Raw genomic sequence first — 23,908 nt, 5'->3', positions numbered from 1 at the left:
ACTAAATTAGGAGAGGGATTTTTTTTACTGGTTTATTTTCTCCAAAGACCTACTGAGTAGTTATGTTACCTTAGGTGCTTTATAGCTTTGTCTATCTTGGGAATTAAAACTTTTTTTAATAACTAGGTTATATTGATTAGCACAAAAGTACCTCAGATTAATTATACACATTAAAATCAAAATTCTGTCAAAAGGTAAGTCTATTCACTATAACTTTCATTCTTTTTTTAAAGAAAAAGCTTGTATAGAAAATGTTCCATTTTGTTCTTCTTTTTCCTTCTTTTCTCAGGGTGAGTTAATCACAAACTAAACTTTCCTGTAAATATACCACGGATATAGAGTTGTTAATCTTTTCTCAATGGAGATAGAGATTTATTCACTCTCAGAGGCTAAGTAAGAATTCCTGATCATGATAGGCATAAAGAAAATGAGAGTTTATTGTTGTTATGAACAGATGGATTATCTTCATCTGGACTATTTCGTTGCACACCTTCATCATCAGCCATGTAAGAAGAGCCTGCTCTCTACAGTGCTGTATAGCAAGTACGATGAGATGAAACTGTGTATATGAGAGCTCTTGGCACAGTGCCTGACATCTAGTACATTCACAATAAATATTTTTTCACAAACTCTTTCTTTTTCTTTATCTGGCATTTTTTCAAAGTTTAAATGGAGAATATGAACATTATCGTCTAGTTTGTCAAAGCATGCCTTTGCTGGGTTACCTTTTGAAGTTGTGGATTCTCTTGCCAGACTCATTGGTGCTAATATTATCCTAAGTTGAAAGCATAACAATTATTCTATGGAATATGTAGGATGTACCTGGTAAAGCCTACTATTAAGTTTCTCCATGATAAAATATTTTTTTCTTGTGGAAATTGGATTCATCCTTTTACCAAATATTTTAGTATTTTGTTTATAAGTCACCAGAACAATATTAGTAGAAAGTTGAAGATAGAACCATAGAAAGCTCGCATTTTGGCAATGTAAGCTGAGAAAGAAGATGTGGTGTAGGCTTGAGAGAAGAAATGTCATTAGGAAAATGAGAAGAGTGTCCTATCATGACACAGAAAGAGGAGAGTGCTTTTTAAGGAAGAGATAGATATATATTGTACAATATATACTTGTCTATATAATATCTAAAACTTAATGAACACTTAACTGTACAGTAAGAGTTTGATACAGAGTATTTCACTGTTTCCAGTAGCTCATTGAGGTAGGTACTACTATTACTGTCCTCTTTTTCCAGTTGAACAAATTGAGACTTAAACTTTGTAACTCATATGTGCTAACCTGTGCTAGAGCCAGGATTGCATTCAAGGCATTTTGGTTCTGTTCTGTAACTGCCAAGCTGAAGAGAGATGATGACCATGAGCTTAAAGGACAGTGAGTTCCAGTTACAGCTTTTCTTTGCAATGCTAGGAAGTGTTCTTTAACAGAGAGCTATTTCTAAATTTTACAGACATAGAAATTCAAATTCAAGAACTTATATAACCTGCCTAAAGTCACCTATCTAGTAACTAGTAATTGAAAGGTTTAGCTACGAGTATTCTATGCATATTCATTCTATTAAGGCTCTACTTACCAATGACATCTCAGTTTCATAACTTTGAATTACAAGTAACTTTTATGATGTACATCTGAAACTCATGTTTGTCTCTAGAAGCTGACCTATAGTATTGGGATAATTTTATACCTAACCTATAAGACATTATTCTTGAGTGTGTGTGTGTTTGTGTGTGTGTGTGTGTGTATGTGCTTAACACTATATTTGTATAATACAATGAATATATAAGTAATTAAGTGGTTTACATTCTTTACCTTTAAGGAAAATTTAGAGAAGTGGATTGACTTGAAAGAGAATATATAATTTTCTTCTTTTTTTAAATAGTAGTTGAAGAATCAAACTTTGTATCATTAAGATCAGATTTGTTCTTAACCTTGGCTGCCACTTTTCAAATCTAAACTTATTTAGCTATATCTATCGCTAATAGTTTTCACCAATAATTTCTATTGCATGAATTTTACCTTTCAAAGTGATTCTGAAACTAATCTTGAAGGAAGCTTCAAGAAATTTTGTTTGTTGGATGACATGACCTAATGATGAATTGAATACAGTGGGCAAGGGAAAGTTAGGAATCAAGTTGCAAACATAATGTTCAATATGACATCATTTATTTTAAGGTATTCACAAACATACACAACACACATAACGTTTTGTTTCTATTAAAATTTTTTTATGTAAATATAACAGAGTGTGTGTGTGTATGTGTGACTATACTGAAGTTGATATTGAAAGAGAACCATCTGACTTTTGAGTGCACTGTCTTTTTCTGGGAAGAGATGGGTTTTAGGGTAGAAGATCAATTGAGTTATTTTAGTAGGACTTAATCACATATTATCACAATTGTAGTGTCTTGTTTAGGAAAATGGGACAATGAAGAGAATCATAGATAGTTTAACCTTATTTTTGAAAGCATACAGTTTATTAAGTTTTGCCAAATGCATGCACTAGAGAAGTTATTACAATGTAAATAATATATTTTTTACTCTTATTCTCATATCCTCTTATAATCTCTTCTTTTAAAAATTTTATTAAATTTATTGGGGTGACATTGGTTAATAGTGTATATTTCTATAATGTATTGTCTCTGTATTATATTGGATGTTCACCGCCCAAAGTCACATCTCCTTCCATCACCATGTATTTGACTCCCTTTACCCTTATCTACCCGCCTTTCCCTCTGATAACCACCATACTGTTGTCTGTGTCTATGCATTTTTGTTTGTTTGTCTTGTTCATATGTTGCTTTCAGTTTTATATTCCACAAGTGAGTGAAATCATGGTTCTTGTCCTTTTCTTTCTGACTTATTTCTCTTAGCATGATGTTCTTAAGATCCATCCATGTTTTCACCAATGGCAATATTTCATCTTTTCTTTTGGCTGAGTAGTATTACATTGTATATATGTACCACATCTTTATCCAATCACTTATCAAAGGACACTTTGTTTATTTCCACGTGTTAGTCACTGTGAAGAATACTTCAATGAACAGAGGGCTATGTTCACTGCAGCATTTTTCATCATTTAACCTTTAAAAAAAAAAACAGTGTTGCCATCATTTAAAATTGTGATTCATGGTTATACTACTCTTATGAAATGGCTTGGAGATACTTCTTTTGTTAGGACAAATAGTAAGGATGACGAAGAAGATGAATTATTAGTAAATTTTTTGTACATACTTCAAGATGAACAGTATCACTATTGTAATTTTAGAAATGTATACTATATATAACTATAAAATAATGAATATTCTGGTAACTATTTGTTTAATGTATACTATTGATTTTCTGTTCTGTGCCTGATCCCGTACTAGAGCTGGAGGGATATCTACGTTATTACTTTTTGATTGCTATTTCTGTATCTAGCTAGCTGTTAGTGTCTTGATTGATAGTGCTACATCTGAAATTTAGTTCATTTCTGTGGGAACCTTAATAAGAAGAATTTAGAGAGCAAGTATGCACATAGAATAAAGACAGAAGAGATGTATATATGACCTTGGTTGGATGTGTACCTGGTGTTAGAGGGCTTGAGTCCACGTAGTTTCAGGTAGGACAGTGGTCCTCATGATTATGGAGATTTCACTGTGTTCAGTAGATATTAGGGACAGACACAGAGAAAGCAGATAGTTTTCTGTCTACAGAGTATCAGATTCGAAGGGTTTGTGTAGTGGACAGATAGCCAGTGATCAAGAGAGGAAGAAAGGAGCTTAGTCTGTTCAAAAAATAGTACAATGGGCTAGCCTTCCAGGAGTTGCAGAGAGTGTCGCGGGATGAGAAGGCAGAGCCTTGCAGGCTCTTTTAGAGATGATTGAAAGTGACAGAAACATTTTAATGATTTTGTTTCAAATTTTAGAATTTTGAATTCAATCAGTACAATAGTTAAGAAAAACACGATTATTCACTTTGACTTTATTAACTTAGAAGCCAGAAAACCTGGTTATATTAAGTGGTTTAAATGTTCTTTATTTTAATGTAATTGCCTTAATGGCAGTCAGATTTATTCTTGAACAAGTTAAACCTTCTTATAACTTGCCAGTATTTTTCTAAAATTGGTTCTCTGATTTCTGAAATGGGAGTGGGGAAGATGTGAAAATTGATGGCCTCAAGCTTTTTAAAATCCAAATTGAAACTTGTACTACAAAGAGAGAAGTTTAATCTGAGAGTTTATGCCTATATCAGCATGATACAGAGTAGCAATTGAAGTTTTCTTATACCTCATGGATCTAATAAACATATTGGTTCATTTAAAAGTGATTCATTTTTTTTTGGATTTTGAATTTCAGAAAAGAAGGAGCATAGCCTAATGAATTATGTCCTATGTGTTTTATAAATGTAGAAATCACAAATAGAGGTCTATTTTAGGTTCTACTTGTGTTTCGATATGGATAATTAGGCATTTTGTGAATCTTTAGGTTAATAGCCTATTGAATATTTTAGAAGATTGCCTTTTTTTTTTTGAGTGGTGATATATATAAATTAGGTTAATTATATATAATGTATAATATATAATGTATAGACATACTTTTATGACATGATTTTGTAATCTTTTTTACTTTATATATTACTAATCTAATACATAATTAAATATCACCTCTCAAAAAGTTGATCTTCTGAAATATATTTATATATTCTATATTTTGGAATTTAAAACATACAGAAAATTTATCTTAAAATACAAGTAAATACATTCATGTTTCTTTTAATTACTGTAATTTTGCTTTTAAGTTATGGCTACATAATTTATTTATTTATTTAAAAAAAATATTTAGTTTTTATGGTGACATTGGTTAATGAAATCCAGGAAGTTTCAGCTGTACATTTTAACAGTAAGGCCTATATGTATTTACATTGTGTGTTCACCTCCCATAGATTTCTGTCACCATATATTTAACTCCTTTTACCCATCTACTTCTCACCTTCCCCCTACCCTCTAGTAACCACTAGTCTATTGTTTATGTCCATGAGTCTCTGTTTATTTGTCCTGTTTGTTTGTCTACATAATTTAATCACTGATGTATATTAATTTGAAAAATTAATAAGAAATTACTTAGTTATTTGCTTTTTAATCATTTAAGCTATTTGCTAGATTAGGTATGTATTTTATAATTTTAGTGTATAATTAAATTTTACTTAAAGAATACTATTTATGTTCCCTTAGAAAACTAAAAATAAATGATTTTTTGATTTTTTTCTTTACTAAATTTTCAAGGACCAAGTTATCTTATCTCAATTTGGCATAAAAGTTGAAAATGTATTCTTTCAATAAAAACTTGTTGAGTAGTTATTATGTGAGAGGTACTGTACTAGGTGTGGGAATACAGACATGAATAAAACTTGATCCCTACCTTCAGATAGCTTATTGTCAAAAACAAATAACTCAATACAGACACATGTAAAGTAAGTGCAATAAAAGATAAAAGTTTAGGCTACTCGTGGGAAGTTCAGAGGGGTAATGCTGACTCTTACTTGATGCACAAGTCAGCTATAGTAACAGTAATGCTGCATAACACATTATTCCAAACACTGTGTGTAACAGCAGTAAGCATTTATCTCTCACTCATTTATTTATGAATCGCTAGGGTGACTCTGTTTTTTAGACGTCTTGATATGCTTTAGGAAAGTGATGGGTTAGCAATCAAGATTTTTGTGTGTGTGTGCATGCGGGATAAGGCTACTGATGAGGGATAGGATTGGTGCAAAGTATTATCTACATTTATTGTGTAAAGGAACAAAATTGCTATACCAGAATTTTCCTATTCTAAACTCCATGATACCAATTATTCTAGGCTGAGTGAGACCTCTAGATCTGTGATTGATTCTGACATGACTATGTCTCTTTGATATTTACTCTAGAACCCTTTCTCTAAACTCTTAAATCACTTCCTGAAAGTTTTGTCTCTTTTGCACCTTGTCCCTCTGTCACACTCACCTTGTAAATCTACAGTGTTAGTCACATCCAATTGTCTAATTTCTCTGGTCTTGCACAGCTTCTAGGCACTGTGAGAAAATCACACAAGCCATATGAATTACTACACATGGCCATATGAACTACTGCTTCTACAGGTTCATGGCCATTAACACTCCACAAAAATCATTTGTACATTGCCCAGTCAAGTCTTTCTTATATCCTCCACAGTAGCTATTTCAGTTTCACCACTCTCTTCAGGAGACCCTCTCCTTTCTTCCAGCCGAAAGGAAAATTTTAACTTCTAAACTATTTCCCTCAAATGTTCTCTATCTATAGACATCCTTCCCATGTGCTTTAAAAGTTAATAGAAAAAATTCATGTCCCAAATCCATTCATTAAATCCCTTTCTTTTCTTCATTGTTATGGTAAGTCTCTTTACTTCTTCTTTTTCCTGTCAACCTTTTCCTCTAATGCTTCATTTTTCTATGCATACAAAGTTGCTTATAACTTTCCTTCCTTAAATATATTTAAAAAACTGAAGAAAACTCTTCCCTTAATTCTCTGTCAGATTTCTAGAATGAGATCGTTGATTACCAAACTTTTGTTTTTTTATAGCAAAAATGAAAGGAGCTTTATAAGAGTACAGGCCTATTCCTGGATCTGATTCAAGGATCTGGGGTGGACTCATGATTTCTAACTCTTAAAAGCAGTGAGACTGGGGAACTACTGTCATAAATGAATATGTACAGATGGGTAATGCTGACTGTGTAGCATGTAGGAAAGTTATAAGTTAAAAAAAAAAGTGTGTATACACATGCTTATATATATAATTCATGTTATGGAAACATTTGTAACTATAAATACCTATATGATCAAAAATGAGAAAATTTTATACTAAGGCATTATGTAGAAGGGGTTTGGTTTATGAGTTTCTTGGTGTGTTTTCTATTATATATATATATTTTTACTTTACATGGAATATTTTTCCTTTGCAATAAGGAAAAAAAAATGGTAGAGAAATTATTGTTTCTTCACGCACATGTGTTCCCCATTTAAGCTCTTCTTACCTCAATTTAGGTATCTTCTTTACTTGACTTTTTTCAAAAATAGATGGTGTTGACTTCCTCCAGCTCTTTTAAATTCTTTCCTCTCCTACCTTTCTCTCTTCCTTATCTTATTTTAGTAACACCCAAGCAAGAAATTATCACTGTTTGTCACCCTTAACCAAACATGTCTTCTTATCAGTTTTAGCTCTGAAATAGCTTTCAAATGCATTCTCTGTTTTTCTTCCTCATCTTCACTGTTGTGTTTAAGAGAACCAAATAAGATGGGTATCACTGATGCCTAAGGAGGAGTGATTGGTAGTTTTAGATGGCACTGAAAGCTCATGTAAGTCTGAAGTTGAAGTCTGAAGAGAACAGTTGGGAATGGAAAGTGGGAGGCTGCTGGTGACCTTGCTAGAGTATTTTAGGTGCTGAAACATTTTAGGTGTTAAAACAGTTTAGAGATATGAGAAAGTGGAAATAGTAGTCAAGAAATGAGGCTGCCAGTGGCAGGGGAACCACAAGATGGTGACTGGGTCAAAAGAGAGGTTTGTCTCAATGTTTTTGATGTTGTTTCATAATTAGCAAATATATCAAATATTTAAATGTTGAAAGTAAAGAGCCTGAGGAGAATGTTTGAAAAATCTCAGAATATGATAAAATAATTGAAAATAGACAAAAGGATGGAATTGAGGAATTATCCTTGAACAAGAGAAAAAATAAAGACAACCTTCTTTCTCACAGACTAAAGGGAAGGAGGATGGCTGGTAGGTTTGAAAGCAAGACGTTGAGTTCTTGCTCAGTGCCTCGAGTTTTCTCTGTGAATTAGAAGACAAAGTTTTCAGTTCAACGAAGGGAGTATATATGTTTATCTGTCTGTGGATATACTGGAAGCTACTCAGTAGAAGGCGTCTTTTTTATTATTCATTTTCTCTCCCCCTCTCTCTCCTTTCTCCCTTGTTCTTTTTTTCCTTCTCTCTTTTTCTGTCTGTCTTACTGTCACTCTCTTTTACACTTGTGGTTATCCTCCATAAGGTTATACACCAAGGTTAATGCTAGATATATTGTGGACAGTAACAAAACACATTGACAGTTGAAGCTGAGTGTCCAAGATGCTGTCTGAATCCATGCTTTATCACTTGCCTGGTTAGGAATGGTGACTTGTCTGGGCATGTGGTCCAGGGTGCCCTACATTGGATAGACTCATGTAGCTCTTTCTCTAGTGTGTAACTGTCTGTGTGCCACAGACTTGTCTAACAGTTTCAAAGCTTGCTCACACATATTGGTGAGCTTTTCTATTTAGAAAAAATCTACATGCAAATTTGTTTCCTAAAGCATAAGATTTCAGAAGAATAACTGTAATTCATTGAGTAAAAATAAATCTAGTTAAGAGCCCAAAATGTGCTATGCACATTTCTAATGTAGACAGATGCTGGGTTGGGTCTAGATTGTTTATGTATGTCCTGTATGGTAAGAGGTCACACAAACAGAAGCAAGATTCAGACTAACATGGATTCAAATCCTGGCTGTCACTTAATAGCTATGGGACTTTGGCTTATTGCTTTCTCTTTTTGAGCCTGTTCCCTCATTCATCAAATGAAATGTATGCTACTTTATAGGGCTTTTGAGATATTGAATTAGATATTGAATACCAAGCTCTAAGGACAATCCATAACTACTGCTTGCTGCTATCAATGTCACCAGGTCATCCTTTTTTTTTTTTTTTTAAATTGTAATCTTTTTTATTATTACTTCTTCTATTACAATAAAACTTTCCATTCCTATAGCATTAGTTTTGAGACAGCCTCTGCTCAAACCATTTTTTTTTTCTTAAGAGTGTGGATTATATGATAGTTTTTAGATTTCTTTTTCTTATAGGACTCTTTCAGAAAGAATCCAAATAAGTTCTAACAGCAGCAGCTTGTTATACTTGTATTAGTCATCAACCATAAACCTACTGCTAATCTGGGCTCTTAAAGGAAAAGATATACACTTTTCTTTCTTTAAAAGCCTGCCCCCCTCCCCCAGATTCTAATATGGTCAAGTTGTTCTACCTTTGCACAATCTTGAAACATTTTCTCTTCAAAGGAGTCTTCAGCTATCCAACTTGGCCCTTTATTCTACTTATTGACCAAGTTATCTTTTCAGCATTAAATTTTTATATATGTCTCCCTATGTGGTCTTTTCTTTTATAATATCTCCGATAGAATTTAGTCTAGGCAAAAGCTCAGTAGAAATGAACAGATAAAGACTACCTAACCTTTAAAACATTTTTATTTTTTAACACCTTCATTGAGATATAACTCATATACCGTACAACGTACCCATTTAAAGTGCACAATTCAGTGGTTTTTAGTATATTAAAAACAGACTTGTGCAACCATAACCACAATCAATTTTAAAAGATTTCATCACCCCCCAAAAGCCCTGTACCCTTTAGCTATCATCCCACAATCTTCCCATCCCTCCCCTAGCCCTAGGCAACCACTTATCTACTTTCTGTCTCATTGAGTTTTCCTATCCTGGATATTTCATATAAATTGAATCATATAATATGTAGTCTTTTGTGACTGGCTTCTTTAATTTATAATGTTTTTAAGGTTTCATGCTCTGCTCTAGCATATATTAGTATTTCATTTCTTTTTACGGACAGATAATATTCCATTGTCTGGATATGCAACTTTTGTTTATTTATTAGTGATGGGATTTGTATTGTTTTCACCTTTTGACTAGTGTAACACTGATGTGAACATTTATTAAAAATTTTGTGTGGACATATTTTTTATTTCTCTTGGGTATATAACTAGGGATGTAATTGCTGTGTCAAATGGTAACTCTGTCTTTAGTTTTTGAGGAAATTCCAGACTGTTCGAAGGTGGCAGTACTTTTTTACATTCTCAAAGAAGTTTATGAGGTTTCCATTTTCTCCATATCCTCTCTAACAATTATTATCCATCTTATGACTATTACTTTCCTACTGATTGAAGTGGTATCCCATTGTGGTTTTGATTTGCATTTTTCTAATAACTAATGAGGTTAAGCATCTTTTCATGTCTTTATTGGCCATTTCTACATCTTTGTAGATCAGAGCCTTTACTCATTTAAAAAGTTTGGTTATTTGCCTTTTATTATTGACTTGTAAATGTAATTTATATGTTCTAGACTTAAGTCTCTTATATATATGGTTTGCAGATATTTTCTTATTCTATGGGTTGTCTTTTCACTTTCTTGATAGTCTCTTTTGATGCATAACATTTTTAATTTTGAAGAAGTCTAATTTATCTTTTTTCTTTTGTTACTCGTACTTGCGGTGTCATATTCAAGAACTAAGGTCACAGAGATTTACCCCTGAATTTTCTTCTAAGAGTGTTATAGTTTAGTTCTTACAATTGAGTCTCGATTCCATTTTCAGTTAGTTTTGTACAGACAGCCCTCAACTTGCAATTGTTTGATTTATGATTTTTCAACTTTGTGATGGTTTAAAAGCAATATACATTCAGTAGAAACCGTAATTTGAATTTTGATATTTTCCCAGGCTAGACCTATATGGTAAGATACCCTCTTGTGATTCTAAGCATAAGTGGTAGCAAGATGCAGCTCTTAGTCAACCACTTGATCACGAGGCCAAACAGTTGCTACTCTAAGTGTACTGTGTTGCTAGTGAATTTTGGATATTGTATTTTGTGTTTCAGCATAATATTCAATAAATTACATCAGATATTCAATATTTTATTATAAAATAGGCTCTGTGAAAGATGATTTTGCCTGACTGTAGGCTAATATAAGTGTTCTGAGCACATTTAAGGTATGCGAGGCTAAGCTATGAGGGTCAGTAGGTTAGAGTTATTAAATGCATTTTCAACTTGTGATATTTTCAACCTACAATGGGTTTATTAGGATGTAATCCCATTGTAAATTGAGGAGCATCTGTATATGTTTTGAAGTAAGGGTTCAGATTTATCCCTTTGTATGTGGAGATCCAATTATCTTAGCATTATTTGTTAAAAAGATTATTCTTTCCCCATTGAATGGTCTTGGTCACCCTTGTCAAAAATCAAGTGACCATGGAGACATGGGTTTACTTTCTGTTACATTGCTAGCCATGTTAGAAAATATTATTTTAGTTAAGTGATTTAGTTAGGGTTAGGAGGGAGACCTATAGAATCGTTTTCCTGTTTAGCGTAGGTACTTCCCATGCTCCCACACCATGGACTGGTTCAAGTGGAACATTTTAAGATTAAAGATTATGTTTTAGGGTATAGAAAAGAGTTCCTAAAGTCAAATAAAACTTATTACTTCTAGGGGATTCATAAATGAATTCTATTGTAATCAATAGTGGCACAGCATGTGACAGTGAACTGGAGTTTGAGTTCTTAGAGAGCTCCACATGTTTGTCAACATTGAGGGATATAGTTCAGTGTACTATCCAGTTAACTGAGAGCCATTCTTCTCCCATGGGATACATTCCTTCCTCTGATTATTGACTGTATTGTATTAATATTTCTCTCCTTTTTTTTTTTGCTTCCTACTATGTATATGTTCTTTCTAAGCAAGTAATATATCTTTTCTCAGCTATAACCATTAAATTTTCTCTGCTTTACAATCACCAAAAGATTAGAAAATAAAGGGATGTTCAAATCCAGACAAAAAACAAACTCAGGTAAAATTGCATAGAGCTCAATAATATAAGTCAGAGTAAAGATAAATATATTATTTCTAGGTCATTATTCCTATAATGTTTACTTTTGATCAAGTATAGATGGCAAGAATTTTTAGAAATTTTCAGACCCAATTGTTTTGATAGAATTTAATATACTCTTAACTTATAATGACCGAATAAACTAAAAATAAAAGGAGAATTTGAAATTACATATTGTCAAGGATCTGTGGACTAGCTACAAAGATAGATCATATGTTAGATCATTTCCTAGAACTCAGTTTTGAGTGGTAGACTTTAACATGAAGAGTAAAAGACGAGAATGGGCCCAGCTAGATAGAAATGACTCAAGCAGAGCAGCTCTGCTCTTGAATGTTTTATATAGTTTCTGTGCTGGACTTTTCCATAAAATTTATTTTGGAATAATTGAAAGGTTTATATTGCTAAAAATAAGTAGATTGGTAAATAAATGACTATATTTAATGCCAATGTATTAGGCCATAAAGTATACATTAGTCAATATATTTCAATAAAAGTAGAAATAAACAAAAAGTTTAAAGGAAAATATAATACCCACTATCCAATATCTCCCAAATAACAATAGAATTAAAGAAAATAATGAAAAGTTATAATTATAACCTATTTTGAGGAGAAATGAAAACACTGTATCAAAAGTTATCTGTTATAGCTAGGACAATAATGACTGGCAACTTTTCTCATGTTGGTTCAGCATCTGATCTACAGAACACAGAAAGTGACTTAAATGCCTATTTTCTTAATTCTCCCAAGTAAGGTACATAATGAGTACTATGCTAGATGCATTGAAGGGAAGTTAATTTATTGCATACAGTGGATCCTTAAGGGATTAGGGCTTAGTTCTCTTAGTGAACCCTGGCTGAGCATGGCAGGCTTGCCTTTTTATTAAAATGATAATCCCCAGTGTTGATAAGGATATGGATAGTTGAGCATTCTCATATGCTTCTGGTAGAGATATGAACTGGAACTGCCTATCCAGAAAGTAGTTTGTTGATCTGTATTTACAGCCACAAATAAATTAGAATCTTATATCCTTTACCTGGTGAGATCACTTTTTTAAAACTGATAATAAAGAAAGAGATTTGGAAAAGCATTGTGCACAGAGACTTCAAAACAATTTAAAAATTTTTATTATGGAAGTTTCTTAGTATATGGACAAATAGAGATGAGCTTTGTCTTAGTTTGTTTGGGCTGCTATATAGAATACTATAGATTGGGTGGCTTATAAACAACAGAAATATATTTCTCACAGTTCTGGAGGCTAGAAAGTATAAGATAAAGGTGCCAGCAGATCCGTTGTCTGGTGAGGACCCTCTTCCTGGTGCATAGATGGCAGCCTTTTTTCTATGTCCTCACATGGTAGGAGGGAGCAGGGATCTCTTTGGGGTCTCTTTTATAAGGGCACTAGTCCCTTTCATGATGGCTCTACTCTCATTACCTAATTACCCCCCAAATGCCCCAACTCCAAATACCACGATATAGGTTAATTTATTTCAACTTGTTTCCATCTTAAAGGATTTTTTTCTTATTTTCCCCCCTTTTTGACTTAATAAATTTTCTAATTTTACAAATTCTTTACCTGGTTCTATAGTCAAAATATAAAGTACAATTAGAGGATTACTAATCTAATGTTCTTTCTCCCCATATACATAATTATTTCTTTTCATTTTTTGAGTTACATTTTCATACTTTTTGAAATCATAACTACATATATTTATTTATCACCCTCTTTCTTTCACAAAAAGCATTATAATATAAATATTATTCCCATAATAAAGAAACTTGATTAATTCTATTTAAAGTCACATTTGCCAAAAAAAAATTTTTTTTTGATCACAGAGCCCTTTTCTTCTATGAATGCCTTTAAAGTTTAGTAAATGAAGCTCTAGATATTCGATCTGTTCCCTACTTTCCAGAAAGTTACATATTACAGGAGTGAGCACTATTCACTTTAAAATAATAAGATATCAGTATCCCATTGGTTCTGAACTTAGTGACACTTAGACATACTCTACATTTTGTTCTTGAAAAGCACAGCTAACATAAACTAATGTATGTTAAGAGCACTTTCCCCTAAGAAATAATGCTGGAGGTCTTAAGATCTTTCCCAGGGTGCCAACTGCCAGCAGAAGTTGAAGAAAGGTGATTCCCAGGTGCTCAGTTGAGCGGAGGAATTATCTGGAGGGGAAAATAGAGAAGATGATTGAAAAGCACAAGGGCATATGTCGGAAGGACTACTGTCTTTCACTCCCAAAGGCTGTGTGGTCCTCCCATAATCCTGGGTAACCGCAGTGCCACAGGGAGTTCTAGTCCTGGCCCACACAACTTGGTAACAGAGTGGATGCTTCCTTGATATGAGAGAAGTCCCCAAACTTCCATCTAGACAAGCCAACTTCGCATTATAAATCTGTGTAAACTCTGCATGATACGAAGTTTGAAATAATTAAATAACATTGTATGATGCAGAAGGTATTTACTTGCTTTTAGGAAATGATGTTTCAAATATTTAACAACAGGACATGAGAGACATCCACTCAAATGGAAAGAAGCTAAAATCTGTCATATGGGCCAGTACTGGCCTTATATTAGCCCTGTCTGCTGCATGCATAATGGGTCTTGTCTCACTGCTTGGTGAGGCCTGCGTGTGCCAGGGGTTGACTCAGGTGTAGACCATGTTCTTCAGCACACTGGCATTTCATCAAAGATACAAGGATCTGTATAGTAAGTTGGGACCGTTTTACCATACATATGGAAAATGTATATTAAACTAAACTCCACAGAAATGAGGTTGCTAAGTGCTGATACTTTACTATGAGTTAAAGAGTTTGGGAATATTTGAAGGAGGCTGACATTTAAGAATTTTATGTGAGGATTATTACATTAGAAAAAGAAAGGTTGTTGGGTATGAGATAAATATAGAGTTTGTGTGCCTGATGCTGTGACCTTAGTTAATGTTTGATCGTCTGTGCTGAACGTATGTTCGCAGTTCATATTCAACTGCTCATCACACACCGTTTCTTTCCCATATCTTGATTTAAATCTTGTCTGCTGGTTTTGAGTTATGGACAAATAGAAGCTTTTGCCTTATCAAATATGATGAAGTTCAATCTGTTCATAATAAAATACTTATTAATTTTTTTGCTTTAAAAATGTGTCAGATTATCTTAACTTGATAAATATCAAATGTCTTAGAAAATGTTATGATAAAGTAATTCTTGCAAGCAAGAAATATGTCCTTAAAATTTTACTATAACTAGAAAATAAACATACATTGTTTTGGGGGTACCTAACTCTTGAACCCAGGAATGTCTATGTTATGATAGGATATGAGGCATACATAGGAAGATGAGTTAATATGTTAACATTTAAAAACTTTAATATTACTTTTCTAGGTAAAAGCCTTTATATTTTTATTCATTTTTTTGATCAGTGGTTCATACATTTTAACCAAGTAATCTCTTGGTGAGAATATTCTACAAAATATTACCTATAGACATTAATAACAGTATGTTGAGTAATGGTCTTAATATGTATTATCTTTTCATGTTCAAATGATCAGTTTTTGTTCCCTCACAGTAATACATTCAAGTTTCTTAATATTTCAGATCTGTTCTATAATTTTTATCACACTGCTCATCTTCTGAGCTTTATAACCCTATTCATTCTCAAATCCTAAATTCCAAATTTCATCTGAGTAATATTTGCCTTAAAGGATTATTAATGATATTTTCTATTTCAGAATTTTCTTGACCTATTGATTTAGAACATTATTTTGTAGTCTGTAAACCTAATTTAATCTAGGAAATCAATCACAAAGCTATGCGTAGAGAACACTTAAACACACTGACTGAACCAGGCAGTTGTTTCTAAAGTGAGGTCCGTAGGCCAGTAGCAAAAACATTACCTGGAAATTTGTTAGAAATGCAAATTATTAGGCCACACTTCAGATCTACTGAATCAACAACTCTGAGGGTGGGTTACAACAATCTTTTTTAATAAAATCTCAGGTGATTCTGGTGTGAGCTAAAGTTTGAGAGCCACTGAATTACAAGACTCTCAGTGTGATACTCTGTGCTTGATAGAGAAACAAATAATTGTCACATGTCATGATGGGATATTGTTGGTCTTATCTTGAGGCCTACGTAGGGATACAGACTGCATTTTAGAATCATTTATCATTATTATTGTTATTTATTTTGGGAAAACCATTTGAGAGAGAAGCTGGTTTTATTGGAAAAAAATCTTTCATATATCTGCAATATAGTAGAACTGGGTATTTTGGTTCATGTCTATATTTTAAATGGAAAAAAAAAGTAACACCATTTAGTAAAGGAAGGAGAATGAGGAAAATTCAAGGCTAGAAAAGGGTTGGAGAAAGAGTCTAGGGGATGAAAGGTGCTGGTGGTGATATGCCTGAAGAGGGCTTTACATGAGGAGAGAATTGTCCAATGCAAAAAGCTGAAGTTGTTTCATGAATGTATGCCTTGCAAACCTGTCTCTTTCTCTCATATGAAGTTTTTAGTGTATTCTACATTACTTGTAATGGTTGGTAGAATAGATTTTTATTTTGAAGCATATGTGAAGATATTTTAAACCTTGCTTTTAAGATTGTTTGGTAGTTTGTCAAGGCGTACCTGTAGTAAAAGTCAACACCTCAGTTTCCATAGTTTCCATGAGGAAGAGGGGGGCTAATAAAATGAACTCTCGAAGATGATAGAAAAACGTTTTTATTCACAATGTAGAATTAAAAATAATCAACATGTGCTTTAGGAAATTTAGCCTTCTATGATATCATAAAAATAAAATGGGACTCAGTAAAAGTATTTTTCATACAAATATTAATATTTGTATGAAGAGCCTACATTAATAGATTTTAAAGCTCAAGTGACTACAAGCTGAAAAAATAGTTCAACTGATATTCAAAAACTACTATTCAAAACCCATTTATTTTTGCCTTGCTGAAAACAACTTTTAAGTAAATCTGCATATATAAATTTCCCATTTAATCAAAGTTTCACTTTTAAAATAAACTCATATTTACTATTAAATTCGTAGTATATCCTGTATTAGAAATTTTACTATTCATTTTGATGTACTGTTACTCAATTAAACCTCTTTTTGAGCTATGACTATTGTTTTGAACACTAATTTTGGGTTTGACATTGAGCAGAGCCTACATTAAGCACTCAGTACATATTTAATGAATGAATGAAAGAACTAATGAACTGTACCCTTTATTTTCAGATCAAACTAAGCAGGAAATGATCTGCTACTTGTCTTAAGTTTATTAATTGTCCTAAGTGATTAGCTTAAAAAAGAAATTCAGTAGATTTATAAACTGTTACAGCACTCAGATATTCACATTTGAAGATTTTAGGGGCAGGAGAGTATAATACAGAGCCCGGTGAGATGCTCCTGAAAATAGATTGCCTTTAGACATTTTCAGGTGTTCTCATTATGGGAAGTAGAGAAATATTTAGAAAGACCTTTATTTAAATGTTGTTTCTTGCTCACCTTTACTCCCAGTGTTTAGACTGGCAGAGAGTGAAGATGCTTAGAGATGATGGAGTGAAAGAGTTGGTGCTTAAAGGACGAAATCATGGCATTAAACAAGCTTTCTGATGTTTTTATTATATCTTTAATTAAGAATCCAGTGTCATAGCACTGCAGTGTATAGCATCACAGAGCTGCTCATTTATTTATTTATTTATTTTTTTAAACCATGAAACATTTTAGGCATAAACAAAAAGGGAAAAATGTAATAAGCATCTCTATGTATACCACCCACCTTAAGAAATAAAATATTACTGATATTATTTAAGATTCCTGTGTTCCTTTTGCTTTATTCTGTGGAGATCACTATAGAATTTGATGTTTAGCATTCTCATTTCTCTTTTGATATTTTTTCTTTATGCATCTAATAGATTGCCATTTCGCATATTTCTCGAACTTGATATACATGGTATTCTTCCATAACCCTTTAAAGTTAACTGTTATGTTTTGGCTATTGATACATTTGTTCTAATCCATTCAGTTTATATTATTGTATAGTATACTGTTTAATTATACCACAGGGTATTTACCCATATTGTGCGTGATTTAAATTTTGATAGCCTGCATTTTTTTTCATTTTTTGCTATTTCAAACAATTCTTCAGTGAACATTTGTAGATGCTTTCTTGTGCACATTTGTGAGAATTTTCCTAGGCTATTACGTAGGAGTAAGATTTCTTGGACCATAGAATTGACATATCTTCAACTTTGCTATATGATGCTAAAGTATTTTACCAACTTATATCCTCGGCTACAATATTATTTTATATCCTTGCTGACTACTTGATATTTTTAAACTTTTAAGTGTTGTTCATCTAGTGTGTGGGAAACAACATCTTACTGTTGTAATTTGTGTTTCCTTAATTACCAGTGAGCTTGAGCATCATTATATGTTCATTGTCCTCCCTCGAATATCTTTGTACATTTTTTATTGATTTTTTTTTTCTCATTGACTTATAGATGTTCTTCATATATTTCACATTTTTTTCTCTTTTTTGGTATATTCATTACAAATATATTTTCCCATATGGTAGCTTGTCTTATTCATTCTGTCTGTCTGTTTATCCATCTCAATGAAGATAAGTTTATGGTGGTCAAATTTATCAGGCTTTTTCTCAATGTTGTGGGTTTTGTTTTTTTAAATCTTGTTTAAAAAATGCATTTTAAACCCAGGATTATAAATATATTTTCCTGTATTACCTTCAAAGCATTTTACAGTTTCACCTATCAAATTTAAATACTATTCTATGTTCAAATTATTCTTTGATACATTATTAGGTAGAGACTATTATTTTTAACTGTAAGAGTAACCAGCACCACTTATTAAACAGTGTATCCTTTACTTACTAATTTTTATGCCATCTCTGTTATATGTTTCCATGTGTGCATGGGTCTGTTGTTGCTCATTTTGGCTTTCTTCCTGGATCTTCAATCCATCTTTCCCTTGTCCCCTATAGTTTATAACTTTCTACCTTTCTTGCTTAAGGCATTTTTTTTTTTTTTTTAAGATTTCATCTCAGTTCTCCCAAATGCTTGTGAATTTAGGGAGATGTAATATTATTTTAATTATTTTCATCACTTATTTTTTACCATGACATATATCTTATCTAACTGCCTAGAATGCATTTCTATTTTTTTCGTATTATCTCTCATTGTTGAGGGTATTTCTTAAAAAAGGTCCCATCAGTTTCCTTTATGTTCTATTTATTGATAGACATATTTGAGTTGAAAGTACAATTGAGAATGTTGTAATCCTTCATATTAAGATGCAAAAGGCAAACTTTCAAATGCATTTCTTAAAAATATATTAAGATTTTTTTTCTAAATGCCTGGTATTTTGGTTAATACCTTGGAATACTCAATAATTTTTAAGAAATTTGATTCTGTACAGGTAGGCAGCATGTTATTCTGTGCTTGAAGTTCATTAAATCTTGTTTAAAAAATCAGTCTAATCAGGGTTTGTTAACTAATCTTCATTTTTTTTAGATGATTGGAATCCCTTTTCCCACCCATATAAAAAACTGGATTATGGAAAATGGGAGCTGTATATACCACCGAAGCAGAATAAATCTCTAATAGTACTGCATGGATCCAAATTAAAGGTACTTTCCCCTCCTCCTTTTTTATTTGAATTTATTTTTTTATCCTGTTAGTAAAGTTTGAGTTAAAATGTGAGAAGGTAATGCAATTCATGATAATTGTGGGAGAAACAATCTAAATGTTCAAATGGAGGATATTTAAGAAAGGGCATCCACAAATCAGAATGTGTTAGATTAGAACTGTTTGGATAGGGCCAAACTAAGTTGTGTTATCAACTTTGGAAACTTTATGAAAGGAGTGATTGGGTAATTGCTAATAGCTTAGCTTGGAAAACAGAAAGTTTAATAGAAACATAAAAACTGTCTTCAAATCAGCAAATGTAGAGAGAATTTTTACTTGTAAAGAGATCCTTTATAAAATTGACTTTATGATGAGCCACATGAATGCGGGACAAGATACTGTGTTGGAGACACATGCATTTTGGGACATGCTTTCTGGTTATTCCCCTTTCTGGTCTTTGATTCGGGGGTTCTTGTTTCTCCTGTACTGTGGTAAGGGTGCCTAGATTAGCCTGTCAGAAGCAGGCTGAGCCTCCTCTGCACTCTGTGTTAGCTGACCATGTGGTCTGTATTCACAATCTTCAGAGCCCATAGGCCTCTCCTGTTTCCACAAGGGAGGTGCAAGGGTTGGTCCTGGAGTCTGGATTACAGATTTGAGGCATTTGATTATATAACAAGCTATTCGGATCCTTTAACATTTACTTAATGTTAGCCCATGCTCATATAATTATATAAAATATTTCCATGTTCCTTCTTTCTGTTTCCCTTCCTTAGACATGCAATAACTTTCATAGCATTTATCATGATAAATCCTGTGACTGAATTATTATTTTTGTGGGCTTTTGTTATTTAACATTAATTAGAGTTAAAGTATATTTAAAATCAATATGGAGTGTGTGTTTTGCAAGTTTTTTTTCACAAAAAATGAAATTATAAATGTATCTGAAAATTACTGAAATATTGCCACACATAATATAGTTACCAGAAGAGCATATTGTCTGCAGTAAAGAGACATTTAACGTAGAATGGCAGCCAAGGTTCTTTATAATCTGTAGTGAAAGGAGAAAAAGTAGCTATAGTACACAATAAGAGGGATTTAAATTTAATATAAATAATCTCTTTTCGAAGTCATTATAAGCTCCACAAGAGCAGGGACCTTTGCTGTTTTGTTTGCTAATATTGTATATTCTCAATTCTTAGAAAAGTGCCTGGCAAAGAGTAGGCACACAAAAAATACTTATTGAATGTTAAAGTATTTTTAGGCCTAATCTTTGAAAGAATAAACTAGACAGCTTGATTTGTCTCTGGTTTATAAAGCCTAATTTTACAGAATTGTGAGGCAAACCAACTATTATAGTACTATTGATTTCATTGTCACCTTAGATCACTTTAGGTCATTGTCACTTCTAAGTCATTTTTGTTTGGTTGGTTTTTTTAAGAACTAAACTTATCAGTTTTTTAAAGTGCTGATAATTTTTCCTTCCTCCTTAAATTAGAAAATTTTATGAGATCTAACATCGTTTCTACTTTTTGCATTAAATAGAGAATGAATTAATTTTAGTATGTTGTTTTTATACATGTGACATTATAATTACTAGGAATTAATGATTACTACTATATATTGGGAATAATGATAAGCATGTGCCTCTACCATCTGATTGCAAATCTTTTATACTTTCTGCTATGGTCTGAATATTTGTGTCCTCCCACACATTTTTATGTTGAAATCCTAATGCCAGATGTGATGGTACCAGTATCTGAGGCTTTGGGAGATGATTAGATCATGAGGGTGGAGCTCTCATGAATGGGTTTAGTGCCTTGTAAAAGAGGCTCCAGAGAGATCTGTAACCCTTTCCACCATGTGAAGATACAATAAGAAGTCTGTGACCTACAAGAGGTCCCTCAACCAACAATACTGTCACCCTAATCTCAGACTTACATCTTCCAGAACTGTGAGCAATACGTTTCTGTATTCATAAGCACCTAGTCTGTGGTATTTTGTTAGAGCAACCCAAATGGACTAATATGCTTTCTGTACTATGCTATATACTATACTATGCTTTCTTTCAAAAATTTATCTTATTGTATGAAATGAAATAATCCTATAATAAAAAAATGTGGCTTTTAAATTTTCACTTGCCTTTTAAAATCATGTTAACATTAAACAAGTATCAAGTAAACTGTTGTGTAATCTTTGTTAATATTCTCTAAAAATTTTAGTGAAGATAATTAGCTGGAAATTTAGGCCCAAAACATTATTTTGTAGTGTTTAGATGTTTCAAATATTGAGGAAACATTTAGATACTATTATGTTAATATAATGATATAATTAGTTTTTTATTTATGAGAAATGATACATCAGATTTTCTTTGGGGGAGGGGTTAAATTGTCGATGAAAAATCAACTAATGAGGTTTTTGGCCTTTCAATCTAAAGTTGTTCCTAGGTAGAGTATATCCTGGTATTTAACAGGCTTGTTTTAAATTGCACTTGAACATTTATTGCAATCCACAAGGGACTGACCTTTATAATCAACTTGAGGATGTTTCTCTTATGAATCATCTGGTAACCATTAAAAAAAAGAACTGTTACCAATCGTTGAATTAATAGCTTTGTTTTCTCTGTTAAAACACCTGGTCTTTTCAATTGAACACTTTGGAAGATGACACCTGTTTATATGGTCATGTAAATGTCTCTTTTCTATGTTTTTAACTGAATTTACCAAACAGAAAATATTTTAAAGATAAAATAATATTACAAGATGAATTAAACATTCAAGGCTTTAAAGATAAAAACAAAGAATAGAAGAGTACATTTCTAAAAGATGAGCCATATATTACATATGTCTTTAGCACTTTTTCTTCTGGATGCATAGCCAAACTAATTTATTTAAAGGTATTTCTTAGTTCACTCTTTGAAAATATATACCTTTAATAACATACATGTGTATGTATACACACACACACACACACACACACACACATATATATTAAAAAACTCAAGTTGCTTCATAGAAATTTGACACAGTTACTGGATGTCTACTGTACCTGATGTATTATGCTTTTACTAAATTGTTATATATATGTAGGTTGTGTTTTTTTTTTTTTAAATTCACCCCCCACCTCTGACCTATGGATGTTGCCATCTCCCCTTAAGAACTGGATCTCTGAAGGTGGGACATCTCTTCCCACTGAAGGTGGGGTGTATCCTCCCACGGGCTTGCAGTGTGCATTCAGGGCCTGGCCTGTGCCTCTCTGCTGGGGCTTGAACCCAGGACTTTCTGCATGTAAAGCAGATGTGCCAACCACTACTCTATGGAACCACCCCGGTTGTGTGTTTTAAAAATAAAGTGCTATTGGAGCAAAAAAATAAATAAATGATCAGTTTATCCATTCTGTGATGGCAACAGGGGAAATAACAGAGGGGCAGCTATATTTAAGTATGCTTGGTAACATGTTTAGAAGTTGACCAGAAAGATAGAGAGAAGAAAGATATTTTAACCTGAGGGTACTGCATGAATAAAAGTATGTATATTGACTAAGTCTCAATAAGAAGCAAATGGCATACTCAAAAAAGGACAGTTTGAATAGGTTTGTGTTTTGTTTTGTTTCTACAAAAGGATGTTTTCAAAGTTGAGCATTCGGGGAATCCACAAAAAAGTTCCAAGGAGGGTGGTTGGTAAGGAGCCTTAGTAGCAACCACATTGTTACCTTGCCTTGGCCACAGTAACAAGGGATCAATTGCTTGAACCCAGAGAGAGTCAGCTATCTTGAGAGGAACACTCAGCTTTGGTGAGGGACACAATTAACTTATGGTAACCTTGTTGGGAAGGAGTCAGAGGCATAAAGGAAAGGAATACTCTTACCTCTAGCATTTTCCTCCCTTTTTCTGACCTTTTACCAGACCTCAAAATTGTCTAAACCCAATGGAAAGCCAGAGTTCTTGGGAATATGGTCCATATAGATCAGCCTCCTGGGGCAGAGAGCTGGATGAGGAGTAGTCTGTCCTAACTTGTAAAATATAGCTCTGGAAAAGACCTCAGGTAAGGAACAATAAGAGGTCAGGGAAAGTAAACCCAAAAGGTAGGTTGGAGGCAAATTGAAGAATTCCTTATTTTTTTCTGATTCCCATTTTCTCATCTTTCATCATTCTAATAAATAATATTGAGTTAAAAATGATAGAAGAAGACAATTTGGGTGATACAAACAAACACTTGTCGAACTGGGCAGTCTGCATTTGGAGACCTGCAAAATGGGGCAGAAGGCAGAAAACTTTTATAGGATAAAGAATAAAGAACAAGGAAGAGGACAATAGAAAGTAACTAATTGGCTGGGATCACTTAGTCAATTTTATTTGGAGTGAGAAGGCCCAGAGTTGGCTTGACTGGAAATTGACTGGATATGTTGTGTTTCTGGTCAAGTGGAGCATTTACATGGCCAGTAAGTAAAGTTATCTAAGTTTTGGTTTGCTTATGCGACACCCTGGGTAGGAGCAGCTCCATCTTGTTTTAGAAACTTTTTCAACAATACCCAAATGACTAGCAATGGCAAT

At 33.0% G+C, this 23,908-nt stretch overlaps 1 protein-coding gene across 1 annotated transcript in view; it reads left to right on the top strand.

The window, feature by feature from the left end:
* The window catches only part of GBE1 (1,4-alpha-glucan branching enzyme 1), a gene marked incomplete at its 5' end in the record, with an annotated part of 239,060 nt that overhangs the window by 62,915 nt on the left and 152,237 nt on the right, over nucleotides 1-23,908 (top strand). The window contains 1 exon segment of the mRNA XM_006926236.3: nucleotides 19,246-19,361. Coding sequence (XP_006926298.2) covers nucleotides 19,246-19,361 — 116 coding nt within the window.

The sequence above is a fragment of the Pteropus alecto genome, unplaced genomic scaffold (genome assembly GCF_000325575.1).
Source record: "Pteropus alecto unplaced genomic scaffold, ASM32557v1 scaffold239, whole genome shotgun sequence".
NCBI classification, from domain to species: domain Eukaryota; kingdom Metazoa; phylum Chordata; class Mammalia; order Chiroptera; family Pteropodidae; genus Pteropus; species Pteropus alecto.
The sequence above is the reverse complement of the archived record's forward strand: the minus strand, read 5'-3'. Positions and strand labels throughout refer to the sequence as shown.